Source organism: Marmota monax, unplaced genomic scaffold (genome assembly GCF_021218885.2).
Source record: "Marmota monax isolate L192 unplaced genomic scaffold, Marmota_monax_Labrador192_F-V1.1 WCK01_AAM20220418_F8-fsc00014, whole genome shotgun sequence".
NCBI classification, from domain to species: domain Eukaryota; kingdom Metazoa; phylum Chordata; class Mammalia; order Rodentia; family Sciuridae; genus Marmota; species Marmota monax.
Window position 1 is genome coordinate 23,910,515 of NW_026695222.1, and position 24,471 is coordinate 23,934,985.

A 24,471-nucleotide genomic window follows, 5' to 3' on the forward strand; every position below is an offset into this window, starting at 1 on the left:
TAGCTCAGAGGTAGACTGCATGCTCAGCATGCAGAAGGCTCAGGGTTTGGTCCCCAAACCAAATAATGATAAAGGTGGAGAGTCAGAAGATCAGTTAGGGTATCACTTTCCTTGGGGGGAAGTTTTAACCAAGTGTTCATGCTCTTACCTGACTAGATGCCAGCAACTAGCAATAGTGACCTAGTAAAATAGTGACTGCTGTCAGGTGGTCACTAACTTTCCTGAAAATGATGGGTAGTGTCGTGAGCCAGCTTACTCCCCTCCATTGTCTCCAAGCAGTCTCTAGTATAACCTCCTGGATCCAGACAAAGGGTGTTTTGAGAAAAGAACTTAGAAGTCAAGCCCCAGGTTTGACTCCCTGCTTCTTCACCTCTTCCTGGGCAACAGGAAGTCTGACTTCTTTCCAAGCCTCGGTTTGATTTAAGGGCAGGGAGTGTGGGGACTCAGCACCTCACAGGGGTGTACACATTATCTATTCACGGCCTGGCACATGTAGCTGTTTATGTGGTATCTATTATTATTCTTCACCTGAGGAAAGAGGCAACGTGTGGCTTGAGTCACCCAGCAGTCATCAGGACATCACCGAGGAGGCGGACTGATTTAGGTGCCTGGGTAACAGGATGGATAGGCCAACACAAAGGGAGAAAGATGACCAGAAGCTCCCGTGAAGAAACATAAGCCTGGTACCTGCTACTAATTTCCAGAAATCAAATGCACATCATCATCTAAATACTCACGTTCAACAGGAAAAAAGAAAAATATAGTCAAGCAAAGACTTTTACGATTGACAAAAAAGGCTGTCCTGCTCTAAATTAGACCTGAGTTATGGTTTGGTCTGGAACATCAAGTTATCCTTATAACCAGGTCTATGGTCATTCTTTGGCAGTTATCTTTGGCTATCAAGAGAAAGTTTTATTCCCCACTGAGTTTAAGGCCAACCTAAAAGGTAAACCAAAACTTAACAGCTCTCTCCCAGCTCTAATGAGGTCAAAGTAGCAGCTGCTGCTTTAATGAACTCCTAGAACATGCTTCTGACCACAAAGCCAAGGCCTTGACCTAAGAGGCCGTCCCAACCTGTTCTTACTGAAGAAACAGCAGGTGATTCATCTGGAATGAGATGAAACCATGGGATCTGATGATTCATAACACCACCCTGCTTTGAAGCATGATATTCGCTTACTCAAAATGTTGGTATTATTAACGTTTATGTATAATTCAGCATTCACGTGTATAATTCTTGAATGTCAATGACTGAGTTTCCTATTCACAGACAGACTTCATTCATTCTTAGGGGATGACCAACAAAAGGGACATTATCCCCAAACTTTAAAGAGAATTTGTTATTTCAAATTAATATCAAACTATCATCATGAGAAAAAAAAATAAAAACCTTTATTGGACTTTGTTACATTATTTTACAGTTTAGTATTGCTTTTATATTGAATTACATAAGGCAGAAGAGGGGGGCACTGTAATGTTTTTGAAGTTTAGAACCTATAGAATTCTTTCTGGCTCCCCTGCTATTAAGGACCGGGAATCTGCTTTACTCTGGCAAGACCAAGGGCCAAACTCATTCACCCTCAAATCCTTTGTACTTTACTTCCACATACAAGCCTGACATACACGGCTGGTTTGAAGGACAGCGGTTCCAACCATTTGTTTCAAGCTCTGCTTCCCTATCTCCACCTCTATGTTCATCTGGTTAATTCTACAAGAATACCTCAAATCCAGCCTCTACCAGATTCTGGACATCTGTGACCCTTGAATCTCATCCAGTCTCACTTTAACCCATAATGAGATTAGCAGCTCCTATCAAGAGTGCTTTAAGTGTGTTAAGCATTCTTCAAACCATCTAAGTACATCAGTACACAGGTTCTAGGTACCAACACTGAAGCTCAGAGAGGTAAAGTCATTTGCCCTAAGTCATAAAATGTGGTATGTACTCAGTAAATATTGGCTGACCAGTTTGGCAGCTGAAAAATGGAGAAGTTGCCAAGCATGGTAGTAGCCCAGGCCCGTGATCCCAGCAACATAGGAGGCTGAGGCAAGAGGACCAGAAGTGTGAGGCCAGCCTGGGCAACTTGGACCCTGTCTTAAAATAAAAAAATACTGGGGATATAGCTCAGTGATAACATGCTCCTGGGTTCAATCCCCAATTTGGGGGTGGGGGGCAAAGTTGGGGTGCAAACCTAAAAGCTTACTCCCAAGACTGTACTCATTCTGAAGGGACCACCTCTGTCATTTTACACCTGTGCTCTTGCTGCTTCCAATCTAAGTGCAGCACCATCTACCTGGATGATTAAATCAGAAGCACTTAGGACTCTACCCTTCCCCCATATCTAATTAATTTCCAGTGTTAAAATTCTAATTACTAAGTAGCCCTCACTCTCTCATTCCCCCCATGTCCCCTTCTACTTCTTTATTTCAAATTTCCTATATGAACTGCTTCTGGTATCATCTCTCTGTATCCATCCTCTCTGTATCAGCCCAAGTGACCAAAGACACAGTTTGCGCATGTTGCTCTGAAGATGCGCTCTGCTGCCTTCAACATTACAGTCCAAACTCTCATGAGGGTCTATAAAGCACTTCAGAACTCAGTCCCCATATTCTCTCCCCCTCCATTCCAGCTTCACTGAACACTTTTTTTCCCATCTCCCTGCTTTTAAGTGTAGTTCTGCCCATCCTCAGCAATGTCACTCCACTATCTCATGTCTCTCTAGCTTACTCCTAATAGCACTTCTCTAGGAAGTCCATTGTGACACCCTCTACCCCAGGTACCCATCCTCCTGATTCCTGCAATCCCAAAATCACAGCACTAACTCACATCAGAACCACCCATCAGCTCATTTTCAAACTCCTCTACACTGTCCAAGAAGGAAGAGCCTGTGGTCTGTCATATTTAAAGCTGTGTTCCAGGGCCTGCTGTGGAATAGACACCCAGTAAATCTTTTAACAAAGAACTGCTTTATCCTACACCTCCTTGTATGCTGCCTCTCTGGATTATATTTCTTGACAGTGCCTTAACTATTCCTCATCTACCAAAGTCTTACCCAGAGAAGATAATCGGGATAATTTTTGAATGAGTTCAAGACTCAGAAGGAACAGGGGCATCCTGATGTGATGCTAGATAAACCTGTGACTGTCCAAAAAATAATGCATGGCTATTAACTCAAAAAGCTGTTAAAGAAAGGGCCTTAAAAGTTTAATGTCTTTCTATTGTAATCAAATACCTTTATAGTGCAAATATATAACTTACATGCATTTTACTTTTACATACTCATGATAAGATCATTACATAGACATTGCGGTATTTCCCCAAATGAATCTTCATTTTAATCAAACCTACAAAGCATTTATTGAAATTAACATATCTGGCAAAGCCACAGACTTGTATCAAGCTGCATCAATGCTGTAGTATTAAAAAAGTAAATAAACTCAAGCTGTAGAAGCAGCAGCCTCATCAGCAATCACGCTTCTAGAGAAGGACCCACATACATGATCCTTACCCAAGAACGATGATGCGACACACCTCCAAAGAGTTTACGAACTGAACAATGTGCTTAAATCACACAATAAAGACTTTCATGGAGGGAAATGTCATATAAATGCATTTTTTCTTTTTAAGGAGAATGCAATAGAAATATATTAATGATAGCTTCAAATATCCAATATTCTTCTATCTTATATTTTAAACGAAATTTGTAGAACCCTACATATCTTTATAAAGAACTCTCTTCACAGCACAGCTGTAGTTCTCTTTAAAAACGCAAAAATGTTCTCTTGTGCTATATCCTTACAAATAAACATACATAAAAATGAAAAGTTCAGATTCTGCATCAAGCATTTTCAATCTTGCTTTTTGATATAAACCAGAATATAGTCAAATTTGCAAAGCGTTCACTTAATAGTTTAGTAGAAGCAAACTTAAAAGGGATATGAGTTTTCAGCAAAGGTGAGACCTTTAGGAACTTCAGCAGTGTCCTTGGCATTCAGAAGTTCAGCTGAAATCCCGACTGGTGAGGACTAATGGAGCCACAAGGGTCCAGACATAAAGGAGGAGGCACACCCAGCTGGAGGTGATCTTGACCCACACAGCAGGCCACTTGCTGGTCACATTCTGGAACATGGCATCAGGGCTAAGAAAACAAAGAGAGTCAGGTAAAGGAACCTGGTACCAGCATCCTGCAGACCCTAGTTAAGGCAAGAAACTCCCCTGTGAAACCTGGCTGGCACTAGTACCCCAGTACATTTCTAGGGGAAAGTTGAAGAAGCTGCTATTTTTAGTTGTTATGAGCAAATATTTGGCCTCTTAAATAGCATTTTTCCTCGTGTCAGCATGAAAGACTTCAGCTATTCTTTGGGTAAAATGCTTCAGGACCACTTGGCTGTTCTAATTATTGGTAAAAGTCTAGGTTAAAATGGGCCTCCCTGAAACGTTCCTTCCTTAGCACATTATTACTCTGACCAAAATATTTTGATATGGCCATCTCTATGTACAGAGAAAACTTGTCTACAAAGATGGGTTAAGCTCCTATAAAATATCGTGATTTTCTCTCTCAAATAAATCAAGTCTAGAAAAACTCCCAAATATTTTCACTGCAAAGAATTCCAAATGGATTTTAAATGCAGAGGGGAGAAAGTCCAAAGTCTTTCAGAGAGAGCACCGAGCAGAGCTTATTAAAGGAGTAAAATAAGGGGTGATATGGTCAGGACAATAGATAAAGAGTCACAGGCGGTCCAAAGGGCTAAGTGGTCTTCCACCTTTTTGTCTGTGCCTCACCTGTACCAGCCGGTCAGTGTCATCATGATGTACAAGGAAGCCAAGCAGAGCATCAGATGGAAAAATGAGTAGCTATACTGCACTCCCTCTTTCTCATTGTCCACAGCCCGCCGAGGCTGTCCATCTTCTTCATCGTTGGCTCCGCTGGCATTGGTATCACCAAGGATCACGCTGTCACTCCCTGAGAGGGTCAGCTTGTTTACTTGGCTGTTGCTGGAAGTTCGGATGCTGGAAAGTAAGGAAGACAAATCAGAAAGGGGCTATGAAATGAACTGCTGCCTTTGGCCTGCAAACATTATATTGTAGCTGCTCCAACTTTGGAGACTAAGGTCTCTGCTTAAAATTCTAAACTGCTGCCTGTCATCATAGGGCTGACCATACTTGCATCAGTTACAACTCCATGGCCCAACTCCCAAAGCACACTATGTTCCTATTACTTCAAAGGGCCTCTTCTATGCTTGGGATGCACCACCCACCAACCTTTTCCCAGCTAACTTACTCATCCCTCACTTCTCTGACTCAGTGCCATGTCCTCTGGAAAGACTTCCCTGACATCAACCCTCACTAGGCTGAGTTAGAGGCTTCCTCCCACCTCCCAATGCTCCCTAGGGCATCCTTCTGCCTCAGCATTTTTCGTTCCTGCCTTGTTCTTTGCTTACTAGGCAAAGAACTCCCTAACAAGATGCAGAGTCATCTATGTGTCTCTAGCAGTGCAGATGCTTACTACAAGCAGGAGTTAAATGACTGAATTAAAAAATACACATGAATAAAAGACAAAAACTACATGACCATTTCAATAGACAGAAAAAGCATCTGACAAAACCCAATGACCTTTCAAGATAAAAATACTCAAAGCAGGAATACACAACTTTCTCCAACTGATAAAATACATCAGTGAAAACCGAACCGCAGTGCTAACACCATACTTAATGGTGAAAAACTAAAAGGTTCCTCCTAAGATCAAGAACAAGAGAAGAATCCCACTCTTCACTTGGCTATTTAATGCTATACCAGAAGATCTGGCCAGAATAATGAAGCAAAAAATATGAAAGATATCCAACTAGAAAGGAAGTAAAACCAACTCTATTAGCAGATAACTTGATCTTGTATGTAGAAAATCCTATGGAATAAACACACATAAACCTTTAGAACCAATGAATGAGCTCAGCAAGTTAGCTGAATACAAGATCAACACACAAAAATGAACTATGGGGCTGGGGATGTGGCTCAAGCGGTAGCATGCTTGCCTGGTGTGCGGGCGGGGCGCTGGGTTCAATCCTCAGCACCACATAAAAATAAAATAAAATAAAGATGTTGTGTCCACCGAAAACTAAAAAATAAGTATTAAAAAATTCTCTCTCTCTCTCTCTTAAAAAAAAAAAAAAAAATCAACTACTTGAGAAATGAGCAATCCCAAAGTTGAACAACTGTAACTACAATTCCATCAAATCAAACAAAACATTTAGAAATTTACAAAATATGTTTAAGATCTGTACACTAGGTTAACTATAATCCACTGAAAGAAATACCAATGCAAACCCTATCAAAATCTCAACTACCTTTTCTTTCTGGTACTAAGGATTGATCCCAGGGGCACTTCACCAATAATTTCCCAAGCTCTTTTTATGTTTTATTTTGAGACAGGGTTTCAGTAAAATGTCGAGGGTGGTCTCATATTTATGACCCTTATTCTTCAGGCACCTGAGTAGCTGGGATCACAGGTACTCAGGAGCCTGGCTCTGATTATCTATTTTTACAGAAACTGACAAGCTCATCCTAAAATTCACATAAAAATACAAATGACCCAAAACAATCTTAAAACAGAACAATTTAGAGAATTCCAACTTCCCAATTTCAAAACTTACTGCAAAGCTATAGTAATCAAAACAGTTTGGTACTGGCCTAAGGTAAAACATACAAACCAATGAAACAAAAACACAGGCCTAGAAATAAAACTATTACATTTGTGGTCAACTGATTTTTGATAAAGATGCCAAGACAATTCAATGGGAGAAAGGAGAGTTTCTTCAACAAATGGTCTGGGACAACTGAATAATCACAAGGGGAAGAACTGGAACCTCTACCTCAAGCCATATATTAAAACAATAAAAAGACAACCTAATTAAAAAACAAGTAAAAGCCTTAAATAGAAAATTAAAGAAGCTCTACCAATAAGCACATGAATAAGATGCCTACCATTAGTTAGAGAAACACAAATCAAAATCACAACAAAATGCTACTCCACTCAATCTAGTATGGTTACAATTTAAAAGGTAGACAATTACAGTATAATGATTAGGATATGGTCAAAGTGGAAATTTTGTTGGGGGAACATAACATGATGCAGCCACTACATGGAGAACACTTTGGCAGTTCCTTAAGAAGTTAAATAGTTACCAAATAACTGAGAAATTCCACTCCTACCTATGTTCAAGAGAGCTAAAAACATACATCCACACAAAACATTTGTACACAAACATTAACAGCTGCATTTTTCAAAACAGTCACATAAGGGAAATAACCCAAATGTCCACCAACTGATTAACAACAAACTGTGTTACAGCTACACAATGGGATCCAATATTTTCTATAAAAAAAGGAATAATTACTGATATAAGTTGCTACAAGGATCAACCTCAAAACTATTCAGCAAAAGCGGTCAGACCTGACATTACTGCATTTAGTCAAGTGCCATACTATGTTTCAGTTGATGACAGGACTGCACATGACAGTGGTTCTATAAGATCACAGAACCTAATGACACTGGTGCCATCTCAGTTTATGTAATAAGCATACACTACGATGTTCGAACAATTAAATCATCTAACAACGCATTTCTCAGAGTATCCTTGTATACTCAGGACTATAATATGAAACCTATGTATTTTACACACGTGCACATGTGTATATAAATATATAAAAGTATTTATATAATGTGAGCCATGACTACATATGGAATGTTTGAGTAGGCAAATCTACAGACACATGAAGTAGCTTAGTGGTTGCCAGAAGCAGAAAGGAGGGTGATTGGGGAGTGACTGCTAACGGGTATAGGATTTTTGTATGAAGAAAATACTTTCCTTTTGTGTTATTTTGTTGTGGTGCTAGGAATCAAACCCAGGACCTCCACATGTCAGACAAGTATTCTACCACTGACCTACACCCCTAGCCCCAAGATTTTTTTTCTAAAATGATAATCCATCCAGTTTTGAAAGCCACTATTTTATTCTCATTTCTTTGTAAGACTTTGAGGAATTATCTGGTGAGATGATATTCTGGACTTTAAGAAATACAAATCCCCCCTGGGAGCTGGGGATGTCACTAGGTGGTAGAGTGCTTGCCTAGCATGCTCAAGGCTCTGGGTTCAATCCTCAGTACCAAAAAGAAAAAAAAAAAAAAAAGTAAGAAACACACATAGCTGGGTAACTGAGATGCATAAAGAACTTCTCATTAAAGAGAACTGTTTTTTTCCATTCCTCAAAATAGTTTTAAAAGCAAAATACCTTCTTCATTCTATTATTGTCTTTCATGAGAACCTTAGACTAACCACCTTTTAACTTACCTAGAATACAAAAGACAGAAAACAAAGACTGCAAGCCCTAGAAGATTTTCTGCATCCACAAAGTGCCCCTTCTTCGATGGTGGAGCAGAGGTAGGGACTATAACAGTGGAATTTGCAGGAGTCATGGTTGGTGAAGCGATGTGTGTAATGATGCTCAGTAGGGTGGGGTTGCAGGATCGATCTGAAAATGGGAAATTTTTATTATCCATAGTTTCAGCTCATCTTGTTCCAAGAAAGAATTAAGAGATTGCCTATATATCATTCAGTGCTGATGTGAAACATGAGAATACTTCATCCAGCTGGAAACTCAGCAGTCAGTAATGTATATGTGCTGAAATTAGTGATTTAGTTTCAGAAAACAAGAAACGACAGTATCTGTCAAATTCGTAAACATCAAGCATGATTTTCCTGGCTTTATAGTTTACCTGAAAGATCTTTTTAGTTATATAGTACCAAGGCTTTATGCACACAAGTTTATCCTAAGCTTTAACATAGTTATTTAATAAAAATTAAGTTACTGAGCTGGGGTTGTGGCTCAGTGGTAGAGTGCTTGCCTAGCATGTGTGAGGCACTGGGCTCAATTCTTAGCACTGCATATGAATAAATAAAAAATAAAGGTATTTTGTCCATCTACAACTAAAAATTGAAAAAAAATATCATAAGAGGGGGGCTACAATAATTGTTTACCTTTATAGAGTCCACAGAATGATCTATTGAGAACAATCCTATAATAGCTGTAAAAGGAGATTTTCTTACAGCTATTTTTGCCATGTCTATGACAACAAAGTAAAATAACCTTACAAAGGACCAAAACAAGGTCACCCTTGTGAAGAGCTCTTACTAGTGTCAAAAGGTCTTCCTAGGTCTTACATATGGGGAATAAAACATAAAAGAAAAATAAACATCTGTAAATCTACAGTGACCATTGTTCAATTACAACATTTAAAATGTTGTTGTCTGTTTCATATTTGCTCTACCTCTAGTTTTTACACCCACCAAAGAGGTACTTTCCTATTTTCATCCTATAAATGTGTTATTGACATTCCTTACCAGGTTCATTTGTCATGGCTGACCACGTGAGGTACAGGGTGTAGAGCGTGATGACAGAGGACTGTAGGAGGCCGGAACGAGGCTGATGTTCCTAGGGAATAAAAAGGAAAACTGCCAAAGGGATTGCAAGGTCTCTCTTTCTAAAAGCCAGTGTGCTTCCCTTCGATTTGTTGAATTGTTAGTAGCTGAGAACCTATTGATTTTGCTTGACAGCTGAAAGTGGACAAGTAACCTGTCAATCTGAGTTTGTTTGCAAAAGAATTAAGAAATATAAAACATCTACTGACTCTCAAGGCATTCTTTGATCCTGAAAATTCCTGTACATCACACAACAGCTTTGATTGTTTAGTCCCTTGGCGTAATAGGAAGAATCTCAGCTCAGCTCTGTTACTAATCAGTGAGGTGATCCATCGCTTCTTTCACTGAGCTATATCCCAAGCCTTTTTGTTTTTTTATTTTGAGGCAGGGTCTCACTAAGTTGTCCAGGCTGGCCTTGAACTTATGATCTTCCGCCTCCCAGGTTACAGTTTTCTCACTTTCAACCCAGAAGTGAAGACTAGATGTCTTTTAATATCTAAAACTGCAATGATTTTTTTTTTGATCATGATGCTGGGGAAGGAACTCAGGGCTTTGTGCATATGAGGCAAGCATTCTACCAACTGAGCTATATCCCCAGCACAGCATGGTTCTTAATGTTTTCCCATCAGAACAAGCACAATGTCTCTACACTTAGTTATTCTAAGGTATGGCCAATCTTCACTACCACTGAGATACATATTAACCCTATATAATGTTTAAAAAATGACACTCAAGAGCATGAATCTTTGTTTTTAATATTAAAGTTAACTATTTCTCCTAAAAACATGTTATCTAATGACTCATAACAATCATTCCCAAGACTTACACAGTTTTAGAAGATCTATAAATTCTCAAGTTCCTCAGCTTTTTTTTAAATGAAAGGGAAATTAATCATGACAGAGGCACTCAATAACGCAATATATGCTTATTAACTTGTAACTATGAAGACTGTAACATAATATGGAAAAATATTTAAAAGGTTAACTCAGACATAAATTCACTAAAGGGTTACTAAGTTTTTGAAATTAGTGTTAATTAAAAACTGTTCACAGGGCCGGGCATGGTGAAATCCCAGCAGCTCAGGAGCTGAGACAGACAGGAGGATTTTAAGTTCAAGGCCAGCCTCAACAACTTAGAGAGACCCTATGAAACTCAATGAGACTCTGTCTCAAAATAATAAAAAAAGGGATGTAGATGTGGCTCAGTGGTTAAGCCCCACTGGGTTCCATCCTTGGTATACAAATACAAAAACAAAAACTTTCACAGCAGGAAGAAGCAGAAAACAACCATACCTGAATTTTTGGGTGGATCGATATAATGGAAACTACAATGCAGAGAATCAGATTAATACTGATGAAGAACTTGTTTTCTGTGCAGCAATCTGGTTTTGTGTAGTATGTGTAGAATAACCCAACAACGATGATTGACATGACATAAAAAAAGGTTGTAACAGAGAGTAAAGCTGGAAAAAGAGAAACAAATATAAATATCCACGATTCTCAGAAAACTTCTACAATGAAGACCAATTTCTTTTGTATACTATATAAAAATGAAGACGTATTAAATTACCCACCCTCATGGTGGTCAAGAATTTATAACAAAATTTCAGAAGCCCCAAGGTTAGTTTCGGGTTGTGTTGGCTCAATGTTAATTTCTAAAACCCAAGAAGCAAGTGAATTCACTTCCTGGATTATCTAATTTGGTTTCATTGCCTAGATTACCAGATATTTGGTCATTCCAGTTAGAATAAACTGCTAATTTTTTGTCTGCTAAATAAGGAGTTCCAGAAGCTTTACATAGCTTAGATGATTCCTGGGCCCTCAAAATGGCACAATTCATAGGAAGCAATATGCATCTTTTTATAACAGTTTTTCTTCTGTGGCCACTGGCTACCCAAAACTGTTTCCAATCACAAACAATGAGAAAGTGGATCATTTGCTATTTCCAAATATCTACATGAATGCTTCTTTCTAGTCATAAGGTTAACCAAAAATTAATTACTTAATTCTGAAATTAAGAAACAGGAAAGAGACTGTACAGTACACCAAGTAAACCTGTGTTCAATTTGAAGCAAAGACTTACGAGAGAAAATTGGTTTCTACTTATCTGGATGGATTTCACAAGTTTAAAATTAAACTTTCTACATTAGGTCACCAGCACAGTTCTTAATGTTTTTCCATCAGAATAGAGATAAATTTCTCTATACTTAGCTACTCTTAAGGTAGGTACAGTCAATCTTCAACTCATTAAATTCTTCTAGAGTTATATGATCCAAAATGAATTATATAAAAATTTTCTAAATTAAAAAAAAAAAAGTATAGCTGGGTATGGTGGCACACACCTGTAATCACAGTTACTCAGAAGGCTGGGTCAGGAAGGACTACAAGTTTGAGGCCAGTCTGAGAAACTCAGACTGTCTGTCTCAAAAAATATAAAAGGGTGCATAGAGGGGCTTGCCTAGCATGCACACAGGCCTGGGGGTTCAATCCCCACTACTGCCCCACCCTCTCCAAAGGAAGGAATTATAGAAAACAGAATAGATTAAAAAATAAAATTTTACTAGAATGAAGTAAATAAGTATTACTTTCCTTTACACACACACACACACACACACACAATTTGTGAGTGTATGTGTGTGTAAATACTTCTAAAATAAGCCAAATAAGTGAAATGAAAAAACTGAGCAATTTGTATATGCACTAAAAGCATTTAAAACTCTTATGCACTTTGATCCTTCTCCTCCTGGAAATTTAGCCTAAGGAAACAATCAGAAATGTAATCAAATATATTAGGTATTTACTTCTGTACCATAAGCCAAAATAAGTTCACAAGCTATTTCTAAGTTCAAAAAAGCCAAATTATAAACCATTTACATGCACAATATATTAAGAAAATAAACAAAACCATGTTACACACATTTGAATTTCATACACAAAAAATATGTATGTACATGTAAAAAAAGACTATAAAAAAAGACTAATATGTTAACAGTGAATAATTATTATTAGATAGTTGGACTACGGGAAATTTGTTTTCTCTTTCAGTGCTGGTGATTGAACCGAGGACCTTACACGTCGTAAGCACTACTCTGAGCTATACTCCCACACCTTGAGAATTTTTCTTTTCTTTTCACCATTGTTTGTTTTTATATAATGCTGAGGATCGAACCCAGTGCCTCACACGTGGTAGGCAAGTGCTCTACCACTGAGCCACAACCACAGCCCAGAGAGTTTTTCTTTTGTGTCAGATCTCTGTTTTCCAAGTTCTTGACACAGCATCTATTATTTATAATGGGGGATGGGACTGGGAATGAGAAGTCTCAACTGTTATTTTAAAAATGCAATAAAGCCTAATAAACAGAAGGCTACAAAGCCCCTCCCCATTATGAAATAGGCTTTAAATTCTATTCCCTACCTAGAAATGTGAAGTGTTCTTTTCCCACCAGAAAGCTTTCACAAGAGGTGTGGGGTCACACTCTGAATAAAGCAGTTACCCCTATCCACTTGAGGTATATGGGCAGCTGTCCCAAATGTAGAACCTACCTGATTTCCCTGTCCATTGAAACAGGTTTGCCCAAACCAGGACTACGTCACTAAATATTTTCCTTATCTAAACACACGTAGTTGTATTATAAATCTCAGAATAAATTGGCTCAGAGAATCCAGTGATTTAAAATATCTTTGCTGTTCCCTTCTGGAAACCCAACTGGAAAATTTTAGTTTTTTTAAAAAGTAGCTCTATATTGGAGTTTATACGTTTAATCACTGGAGATTTTATTGTACACTCTGTTTAATGCAGCAGCATGGCTCTCAGAGGTGAGTTTAGCTACTTACCGGCATACCAGACCCTTGGGTTTCCTTCTTCCATACGACTCACCCATGATTCATTCCAAGAGTGGGCAAAGTCTACCAAGAGTACCAGCTGGATGAGGATGAAGAAAGCAGCCCCCACCATGCCGACAACAAACCACACTACAAACCAAAGGAATGGAGTTATTCTTTCCCACAGGAGGAACATTTCAGAATTATTTTCAACATTCTGAACAGATTTCAATAGACATAGTTAAGACATTCTGTCCCCAGCAGTATAGCAAGACTACTACAATTCCAAACTCAAATAGCATTCTCTGAGCAGTGTCCTATTAGGTTTCAGACCTTTTAAAACTTGTTTTAGCTTGTGCCAGGGGAGCCAAGGGTCTGACATTCCAACTGGTTCTATATAAGTCCTTTCCTTTACTTTTATGGGTGGGAGATTGCAACAGAAATCCTCAAATGTTACTTGATGCCATGTTAAGGAAGCAAGTTACAAATGACATAATGGAATAGAAGAGTTACAGGTCCTCACATTGACAAGGTTTCTGATTAACTTTATCTTGCCAAGTAAGATGATATGCTATCAAAATATTACCAAAAGATTAGCATGTGGTTCCCAAAAAGCTGAGAACAGGCTGAATGCCTCCTGGATTTAATCAATCACTGTTGTAATATTAGTATATCATCTCAGTTAATGGCTGGTTCTGCAAAATCATTAAGGAAAGTGTAGCTCTAAGTCAATCATCTATAAAACTGTACATTTTATAACTAACCCAACAGTAGTGAGCCATACCTGAAGTGAAAGAGCCCCCAGGGATGTAGAAAGATCCAACCATGATACCAACAATGGCAGCAATTTTGAAAAACCAAAACCTATTAAAAACAAAAATGCATTTATGTAATGTTAATTTGAGTTCTTACACTGAGAAACATAAATTTCTAAATGCAAAAATAAAGCCTTAATAGCATTACCAAAATGAATGACTGGCTTATTCATTTGATATGAGGCTATTTCATTCAATATTTCATATAAAGGACATCAGCAGCACAGAAAGTAATTCATTCACATTTATTATAAGAGAAACATGCAAATGTAAGAATCCACTTTTAGCACTTAAAGTAAGGACTTTTCTAGAATTATGGGTTCTAATAGGGTTAGTACATACAGATCCATTAACTACTAGGTTTGTGAGAAAATTTATTACCAAATCCTCCATTTATAACACAGGACATAAAAACCTTGCCCACAATCACACAGCTTATTATTAGCAAAGCCAGGGCCAAATCTGACTTTCAGTGTATCATCTTTTTTCAATATATACATCTTTTAGTTGTTGATAGACCTTTATTTTACTTATTTATATACAGTGCTGAGACTCGAACCCAGTGCCTCACTGTCAGAGTCTGTAAACAAGTCAAAATAACACCTGGCATTTTGCCAGGGGAATGTTAGAGTTCGTAAACAAGTCTGGATGGTGCCTGGCAAAATGCCAGAGGGTGTGGTTTGAGAAGTAACAAAAGCGAGCCATTAAGTGTAGAGATTCCTGATTGGTTGACTGATGTATCTAGTTTATGCTAATTAGATAAGCTCTGTGGAATGTATAAATACTGCTCCTGTCCTGCAATAAACGGCTCCTACTCCTGCTGTATCAACGTACACAAGTTATTCGTCACCCCCCCCCCCCCCCCCCGTTATTTTGCTGCAGCCGGACTGCGGCACCTCACACATGTCAGGCAAGTGTTGTACCACTGAGCCACAGTCACAGCCCCTCAGTGTATCATCTTTAATGATTGCCTTGCATGGCAGAAGAGAAATCACTGGCTGAAAGATCTCAGGCAAGATATATTTAACCTCTGAAATTCAATTACTGCACCTATAAAAAGGGAGATTACAAGAATTTACAGGGGGCTGGGATGTGGCTCAAGCGGTAGCGCGCTCGCCTGGCATGCGTGCGGCCCGGGTTCGATCCTCAGCACCACATACAAACAAAGATGTTGTGTCCGCCAAATACTAAAAAATAAATATTAAAAAATTCTCTCTCTCTCTACCTCTATCTCTCTCACTCTCTCTTTAAAAAAAATAAATAAAAATAAAAATAAAAGAATTTACAAAACTGTTTTCAGTTTTCAAATGAGAAATATTATATATATATGTGTGTGTGTGTGTGTGTATGGGAAATTGGTGATCAGGAGTAGGAAGAATTAAAGTATGTAAATCAGCAGTCCATATATATATTCACTATCTTTTTCATACACTGCTTAAATGTGTCAAGTACATGTTTCTATTTAAACAGCAGAAAGGAAAATGTGCGTTGTGTGTAGGGCTTAGCATAGTGTCTGACCTGTTCAAAAGTGTTCAACAGGGACAAGGATGTGGCTTGGTGGTAGAGTGCTTGCCTAATATGTGAGAAACCCTGGGTTTAATCCCTGGCACTGCAAAAAAAAAAAAAAGAGGGCAATAAGATAACTCCCTATCCCCTCCATGTTGTAGGGCTCCAGCTGAAAATGACATTAACAATTTCATGTGTATTATAATATAATAAAATAAAAAATACATCCGGCCCACTGATTGACATATTCTACTGCTTTCATCAGAATGGGCGCATTACCTGCTGAAGGAGAGGAAAGGCCACACCATAATACAACGACAAACAGTCTTACATACCCATTGTGTACTGCTGCTCTGGGATCTTTACTTGTTTTTACTTTTAACATGAGCAAAAAGAAGGCAAAGAAAAAGATGGCCAAGGCAAAGTTGATCCGATACACAGCTTTAAAACCGACCAGCACATCACAATCTTTATCTGCCTTTATATCAGCCACACTGATTTTAAATCCCCCTTCGCAGAATCCAGGAATCTGAGGGGAAAAAAAAAATTCCAAAGTTATGGAAATGTTCATGTTAATCAAAGATTCTATTTCACCATAGGAAAGCCTGGATTTATAAAACTGACCACTTCAGCAACTGCAAGGCTGGCTGTGGGATTTTTTTTTTTTTTAATATTTATCTTTTTTTAGTTGTAGTTGGACACATTACCTTTATTTTATTTATTTTTATGTGGTTCTGAGGATTGAACCCAGGGCTTCACACATGCTAGGTGAGCACTCTACCGCTGATCTACAACCCCAGCCCTGGCTGTGGGATTTTTGTCTTTTATTTCCCACTGACCAATAATACAGTTTCCAAAGAGTATAAACAACTTGCACTCAAAAACAAAAGTGCTCTCTTCTTTGCTAATGAGGTCATCTCAATTTTCCCATGAGATTTTCCAACTATCAAAGATTCCTTCCAAAGGAGAAGGACTAATCTTGCTTAAAGTGTAAATCTACAAGGAAAAAAAAAAGGCTTAGGATCCCTTTTAAATTCTGTTTTCTCTGGGTTTTGAAACCAGAGCCTGAATCTGTTCATTCTGACCACCTTTATATCTGAAAAAGGACTAATGTCCTAACGACCAAGTCTTGGCTACACTCAAAAATAATTTAAATACATAAAATTAAAATTACAATGATCTTGACTGAATATAACAGTAAAAATAATTAAACTGAAAATAAAATTTAAAAAGTATCTTATCCATCTACTACAAAAAAAAATTTTTAAAAAAAGTCAGCAAGTTAAGGGTACTGTTATTTCTACTTACCTTCTTCAGCTGAGTTTCCATCCCTTCCGTCAGCATGATACAGGACACAGCAGTTCCCAAGAGGAGAATAAAAGCATAGATGAGTCGAGTCACAGTGGAATTTTTAGTGTTGGGGCAGCAACTACACAACAAGCATGATGCGCCACTGCAGAGGCAGGGGACCTGCAGAGAGAACATCACAAACAGTCTGAGATCTCCTTCAGTGCTCTGGAGTCAATGTTATCTCTGCCACTTTACCTCAGCAAGTTACATAATCTAGTTCTATTTCTCCATCTGTAAAATGGATCTAACAACAGAATTTTCCTCTCTTCCACTTTGCTGAATTAAAAATGAGCATTTAACATAGTGTCTAAAACAAAGAGCCCGATAATTATATCCAGAGAGCATATTTTTTTGTGTTGTAACAATGTAAGAAAGATATAAACTTAACTCCATTTGCTGTTTCCTGAGAATCCCTAGTTGCCAAAGTTGTTACAGCGACCTCTTAAAAAATAATGATAGAGAGCTGGGGTTGTGGCTCAGTGGTGAGTGCCTAGCACGCGTGAGGTACTGGGTTCAATCCTCAGCACACATAAAAATAAATAAATAAATAAAGGCCCAAAATAATGATAGAGGTAGAATGCTTGCCTAGCATGCATGAGGCCCTGGGTTTAATCCTCAGTACTGAAAAATAATAAAAACAACAGTCATTTAGCTTCATTCAAGAATAACAAAAATTTCTCAAAAAGTTAAATATGCATGGTGATACATACCTATAATTCCAACTATTGGGGAGTTGAGGTCACAGAATTACAAGTTTAAGGCCAGGCTGGAAAACTTAGGGAACACTGTCTCAAAATAAAATAAAATGGTCTGGGGCTATAGCACAGCAATAGAGGGCTTACTTAGCATGCACAAGGTCCTAAGTTCAATCCCCAGTACCAGAAAAAAAAAAAAAAAAAATCAAAACACAGAATTACCATCTGATCAAGTTTTTCCATACCTAAGTATAAACACTCAAAGAAAATGAAATACTTATTCATACAGAAAGATAAATGTTCCCAGGAGCACTATTCACAATCAACAAAAGTAGAAACAACCCAAATATTCATTAACTACCAAGTAAATAAGGTATAAGTAAAATGTGGCATACCCATACAATGCATTATTCAGGTGTATAAAGGAATAAAGTACTCATACATAGTACAATATGGTGTGTGTGTGTGTGTGTGTGTGTGTGTGTGTGTGTGAGAGAGAGAGAGAGAGAGAGAGAGAGAGAGAGAGAGACAAACATGACATTAGTAAAAGAAGCAGACATAAAGGGTCACATACTCACTGTATTATTCCTAAAGAATATGGAAAATAACATCCCCCAAGAAAAGAGAAATGCAGTCCCCAGGGAGAAAAGGAGGACAGTATGATCTGGGAGGGGAGAGGGGAAGGCAAACATTAGGCCCTGGGCTATGGTCTTTCATCCTTTCCCAAGGACAATGGGTCCAGAGAGAAAAGGTAAACAAAGGGGCTCAGGGCTGTGGATTTTTATCCCAGTAACAATGAGTTTCAAGCTTTTACAGCTGTTTTCCTGAGTTAGATTTTTAACCTACACAACTAGTTTCCTGACTGCCCAGCAAGTCCCAAGTCTCTAATGATTAAGTCACACTAAACATTCTGCTATGATTAACTTTCATTAAGACCTATAAAAAGCAGACCCCTCTTATAACCAGTTACCATTTTCTCCCAAGTAAATGTGCCATGTGTCATTCACTGCAGCCTACTAAAGTCAGCTTGCAGATCGTGAGGTCTGGTCTCGTTTTGGGTTATTTTTGCTTATAATTCCATTTATATGAAATATTCAGAAACATAAAGACTAGGAGTTGAGGAAAAGAGGAATAGGGAAATGTAGATGTTCTGGAATTAGATGTGATGGCAATACAATACTAAAACCACTAAATACCACTGGATGATACACTTTAAGATTAGCCAGGCGTGGTGGCGCACACCTGTAATCTCAGTGACTAGAGAGACTGAGGCAAGAGGATCACAAGTTTGAGGCCAGCCTCAGCAACTTAGTAAGACCCAGAGCAACTTAGCAAGATCCTGTCTCAAGGTAATAAGCTTGGGGATGTAGTTCAGTGGTAAAGCATCTCTGGAACTCAATCTCCAATACCAAAAAATAAACAAACAAATAAGAATCAATACTATGCTATGTGACTTTTACTTCTGATAAAAAAAAAAATCAGCTGAAACAAGCAACCCAGGGGAAAGGATATAATTTGAAACATTTATATACATACTTGATTAGGAAATTGCTTGACTGGCTTTTGACAGGTGAGGTTATCAAGTCACTTGACAAAGTCAGGCTAATTCAGAATTAGCAGAAGTAGATGTAAACAATGGATCACTTTGGCTTTACAATATGGTCCCAATAATAATTTTTTGTTTTTAACAGATGATACCTTGTGTGAACTTCACCAGGATTTTGTAAGGTTTGGAGCAAGCTGCTAAACTTAAAAGCCTAGTTTTCTCATCTGTAAAAAAGAATATAATACCACCTACCTGAACAGGGTTACTGTGTGAAAAATATGACGACGTCCAGAATATAAATATACACTGAGTCCCTTCTATATATTTATTGTGTAATTCCAATAGCTAGTAAGAAAACAGACCAAGCCAGTCTCAGGCCCAAACACCAAAATGAAGTCTGTATCTGGTAACAGAAATACAGAAATTTTGACCCAGCATAATGATACATACTATAATCCCAGTAACTGGAGGGAAGGAGCAAGACCCTCCCTCAAAAGTTAAAAAGAGCTGAGGGTGTAAGTGCAATGGTAGAGCACTTGGCTAGCATTTATGAGGCCCTGGATTAAACCCCCAGTGCTGCAAATAAATAAATAAAACAGGCAAAAACTGGCACTAATTCTTCAGGCTTATTTTATCTATACTCACACACTATCTCCCTTTAGCTATGTTTTGCCTGATAAATTCAAACAATTTCACAGTAATCACCTACTGTCTGCTATGGGTTGAACTGTGCTCTCTCTAATGGTGAATTCCTAATTCCCAGTATCTCAGATTGTGACCAATTTGGAAACAGGGTCCCTGCAGATGTAGTAAGATAAGGCATATTGGTGTATACCCAATATGACTACTGTCAGTCATAAAAAGGAGAAATGTGGACACAGATTTGCAACACAGGGTTGCGATGTGAAGATGAAGACAGAGCTTAACAGGCCAAAGGATGTCAAAGACCACCAGCAAACCCAAGAGAAGATATGGCAGGGAAAAGATTCTCCCAAATTCAGAAGGAATCAACCTTGTTGACAACCTTAACCATTCTGTCCCATTGTCCCAGATGTGGAAGACTTACAAAAACTTAAAATGAACAACAAATATACTGCTTATGGCAACTGAAATATTTGACTATTATTTTTGCAGAACTGAAAACTTGGACTTAATGAGTTAATCTTGGACTTCCAACCTCCAAGAATTGAGACAATAAATTGCCTTTGTTTAAGTCACCCAATGGGTAATACCTTGTTATACAGTCCTAGCAAACTAATACATCCATTTATTTACCAACTATCATACCTGTAACTAACCACCTTTAGTGTTCTATCTCCTGCATCTTTACATAGTAAAAATGAGTAAATGTGCAACAAACCTGTCCTATGTGTTATATCATTTCACTTTTCCATTGAAAGACAACTCTTCTTTTTCAGGTGTTGGGGCCCAAAACCCAATCATCCTGGATGTCTTTTCATTTTCCAAAATCCTCAACCAGTTTGTCAGCGCATCAGCACCATCGCCAAAGTATAACCAGGATTTGACTTCCTTCATAGCATCCTTTACTGTCACCTTGGTTCAAGCTACAACTATCAACTCTCATCTGGATTATGCATAAACTCAATCTCACTGCTGTAGGGACCCAGTGGGGCCCCTGAAGTGGTATAAAGATTACTTTAAGCTGAAGACACTGGATAGTCAATAAATGCAGGGAGGAAAAGGCCTTCTCAGAACTTTCCTCAACTGACTAAAAGCAGCAACTCCTGGGAAATCTCCTAGGCTGCCATATATTCCTGTTCCAGGGGAGTTTAAAGAAGTACCTTTCACCTCTGTAAACAAGAATTATTACAAATCTTATCTGCCATTTACCCTCCTAAAAACTCTGTCTTTCCTAGGGGAATAAAAACAAAACAAAACAAAAAAACAACTATTTGTTCTTCCTATAGAAGCCTCTTTGTGTCTCCTATAAAGTCAGGGATATAAGCTCCTTTGAATTACTAACTATTCCAGTGTGTATGTCTGCTACAAATTATAAACTCTTTTTAGAAAACCCAAAGACAGGGCTGGGAATGTGGCTCAAGCGGTAGCGCGCTCGCCTGACATGAGTGAGGCCCGGGTTCGATCCTCAGCACCACATACAAACAAAGATGTTGTGTCCGCTGAAAACTAAAAAATAAATATTAAAAAAACTCTCTTTTTAAAAAAAGAAAAGAAAAGAAAAGAAAACCCAAAGACAAATGGGATGCAGTGGTACACAATGTAATCCCAGCTATTTGAGAGACTGAGACAGGAGAACTTCAAGTTTTAAGGCCAGTCTCCACAATTTAGTGAGATACTCTCAAAATAAAAAGATCTGGGATTTAGCCAAGTGGTGAGTACCCCTGGGTTCAATCCCCAGCACCACAATAAGTAAATAAATAAATAAGACCCTGTATCGAAATAAAAATTTTAAGAAAAGGCTGAGATGTATCTCTGAGGTACAGCACTGCTGGGTTCAATCTCCAGTATTATGGGGAAAAAAACATTAAACATCTATATTTTTTTCCCTCTTGCTAATCTCTCTTTTGTGAGTTTAGGAGGGAGTTTTTCCTTCCCTATATTGTTTTATCCTTATGTTTCCACTATCTATTCCCCACACAGCAACTAGAACCCATCTTGTTAAAACACATGTCAGATTATGTCAATCCTCTTTTCAAACTCTGCAATGGCTTCCCTTATCACTTAAAAGTAAAAGCCAAAGTCCTTAAACTCTGTAAGACTGGGCTGGGAATGTAGTTCTGTGGTTCAGCGAACATGTCTTTAGCATGTCCAAGGTCCTGGGTTCAAAAGAGACAAAACAAAACACAACCCAGTAAGACCATATAATGGATATCCATGTGATTTCCATTTGTTTTTGTTTCTGTTTTTGTTTTCTCTTGCTGGGGATGGAACCCAGGACCTCCAGCATGCTAAGACAAACACTCTTCTGCTGAGCGAGTCCCCTGCCCCCACTGCTGCCTTTCTTACTTAATTTCCTGTTATTCTTCGAACTCACTCCACTCTGGTATAATAAACTCCTTGACATTCCTACTGAATAAAAGGACTGATAAATATAAAAGCCATTTCTAGATATAGCATCAATTAAAATCCTAGTTTGAACTCAAAGCCAAAATGTTTTTCAGGTTATCAAGATAGGAAAGACATTTTGTTTCAAAATACCAATCAATTCACTCCTTAGTATCAATATTGTTAAGTATATATTTTAACTATTTTGTAAGTAGATTTACTCCATTAGTGACTGTAAAAATCAACTAGTGAGGGCTAGTGGCTCAGTGATAGTGTTTGTCTAGCATGTGTGAGGTACTGGGTTTGATCATCAGCACCACATAAAAATAAATAAAATAAAGGTATTGTATTTATCTACAACTAAAAAATTCTTTTAAATCAACTGGTAAAGATTTTTCGGTTTAATGTAATAGAAAATTAAAAAAAAATTGTAAAGTTAAGAACTACTTCGTTAAACTTGGGGTGCATTGGATGAACTACGTAAAGTGAATTTTAGCATTAGATGAACTACATAAAGTGTATTTAAGTCAAGATCAAAAAACTGCTCAAGAAACCCCTAAATGGCCTAACTTCTTTTTTCTCTTAAGATAAACAACCTTGAAAGATAGAAAATATTTTCTGTCCCTAAGAGACAGTAGTGGAATGTGCTGAGACCGAATCTTTGGTCAATTGCATCATTTAGGGAATTAAGAAACAATTAGGAAATGATTCAAGGAACCATGCTCCTCTGAAGCATAAATAAGGAAATTCAACATATTCTCTTTCAAAAATCCTAACATCTTCTTTTCAAAATGTTTACCGTTTACAAAGTGATTCACTTTGTCACGTTATCTGCACAACAGTTCTCGATGTGAGGAATAGCAGTGTTTTTCCTCCAGAAAAATAACCTGTATAGGTCCCAAAATGTTAAAGGCCACAGCCTCCAGTTTTGGTGAGCCACCCTTGCACCAGAACCGCAGGCAGGCTTTGGTTAAAATCCCAATCCTGCCACGTACTCCGTAGCTTTGGCAAATCCCGTGTTATGGAATAAAAACATGATTCAAACCGCCCAAAATTAAAGGACGCCACCTTAAGAAGAGCTTCCAAATGAACCCACGGGCCCCCGCGGCAGGGCTCCCATTCCTTGGTACCACTCCAGCGCCCAAGGAACCTAGAGTCCAGAAGGTTCGCGGGGGCAGGGCAATCGGAATTGTAAACAATGGCAGTTAGGCCTCCCACGTTCCTCCGTGAATGCGGAAGGCGACCCGAGCAGCTCCAAGCCCACCTGGGGACATCGTAGACTGTGGCCTAGACCCTCGAGACCTCCGCAGCCCCGGGCCTAGCTCCTTCTCCCGCGGGCACCTGGGGCCGTAGCCCGTTCGGATCTGGGATAGGGACCATTACCATTCCCTGAATACCACAGGTCCGTCGAGGACACAGGACTCCGAACTCACCCAGCTGGCGAGGGAGAAAACGCCCAGCACAGCCCCCATGGTGATGCTGTAATGGAGGTGCCCGGTCCGGATGGAGGTGCTCACACGATGTTAACTGCCAGCTGAGGCGTCGCCCCAGAAACGCGACAGTATCTCGGGCCGGAAGTACAGCCCACCTCCTCCCACGACGCGCGGTTTGCGTCATTGCGTGGTCCCGCCCACTATCCTCCGCAGTAGCTGCCTAGAGGGCACCTGTGATTGGCAGGAGATGGGAGAGGCGTGGCTAAATCTGCCTTGGGGGCAAGACCTGCAAAAGCTGCTTTCCTATGTCTATTGTATTACTGGGAGGCTGATCTGAAGATCTGGGGTGTCGGGAAGTGCATAGATGTGCACAAAGAGACACGCTGTCTACCCTCATAGAACTTGTGACCTAGGTTGAGGAGACTGACGATGAACATAAATGCATCAAGCCATAGTGTGATGAATACTGTGAAGAAGTAGTATAGGGAATATTTTTTCAATAAAAGAATAGCTTAGTGGTAGAGTACTCTGGGTTGGATACACAGCACCAGGGAGAAAATGCATAATTATATATATTATATTTGTATATAAGTTGTATGTATTTTATAAAATTATATGTATAATTAAATATATATTTAAGTGCCCACTTTATAAGGGAAATATAGTTTAGTTGGGAAGTAGTCATAGAAGTCTTTTCTGAGTAATTTATATTTGACTTGTGAACAGAAGGATGGATCCAAGTTAACCAAGAAATGTTTCCTATGTCAAAGGACAATTCTGGGTTCAATTCCCAGTACTGGGGGAAAAA

The 24,471-nt window shown here is 38.7% G+C and overlaps 1 protein-coding gene across 1 annotated transcript; it reads right to left on the reverse strand.

Moving 5' to 3' along the window:
- Window positions 1–1,370: 1,370 nt before the first annotated feature.
- Serinc3 (serine incorporator 3) lies at window positions 1,371–23,819 on the reverse strand. The gene is made up of 10 exons (XM_046433762.2): window positions 23,664–23,819; window positions 16,921–17,082; window positions 15,948–16,141; window positions 14,076–14,155; window positions 13,304–13,441; window positions 10,763–10,932; window positions 9,393–9,483; window positions 8,343–8,523; window positions 4,781–5,008; window positions 1,371–4,136 (listed from the first exon to the last, which is right to left on the reverse strand). The coding sequence occupies exons 1-10, from the start codon at window positions 23,700–23,702 to the stop codon at window positions 3,998–4,000; spliced, it is 1,422 nt and encodes a 473-aa protein (XP_046289718.1). The 5' UTR covers window positions 23,703–23,819; the 3' UTR covers window positions 1,371–3,997.
- Window positions 23,820–24,471: the final 652 nt, after the last annotated feature.

Excerpts from the sequence above, each read along its gene's own strand:
- Serinc3 (XM_046433762.2), bottom strand. The coding sequence starts at position 23,702 with ATGGGGGCTGTGCTGGGCGTTTTCTCCCTCGCCAGCTGG. Across the intron at positions 9,484-10,762 it reads CGATCCACCCAAAAATTCAG|GAACATCAGCCTCGTTCCGG; the intron begins GTATGGTTGTTT and ends TTTATTCCCTAG. Across the intron at positions 4,137-4,780 it reads ACACTGACCGGCTGGTACAG|CCCTGATGCCATGTTCCAGA; the intron begins GTGAGGCACAGA and ends TTGTTTTCTTAG.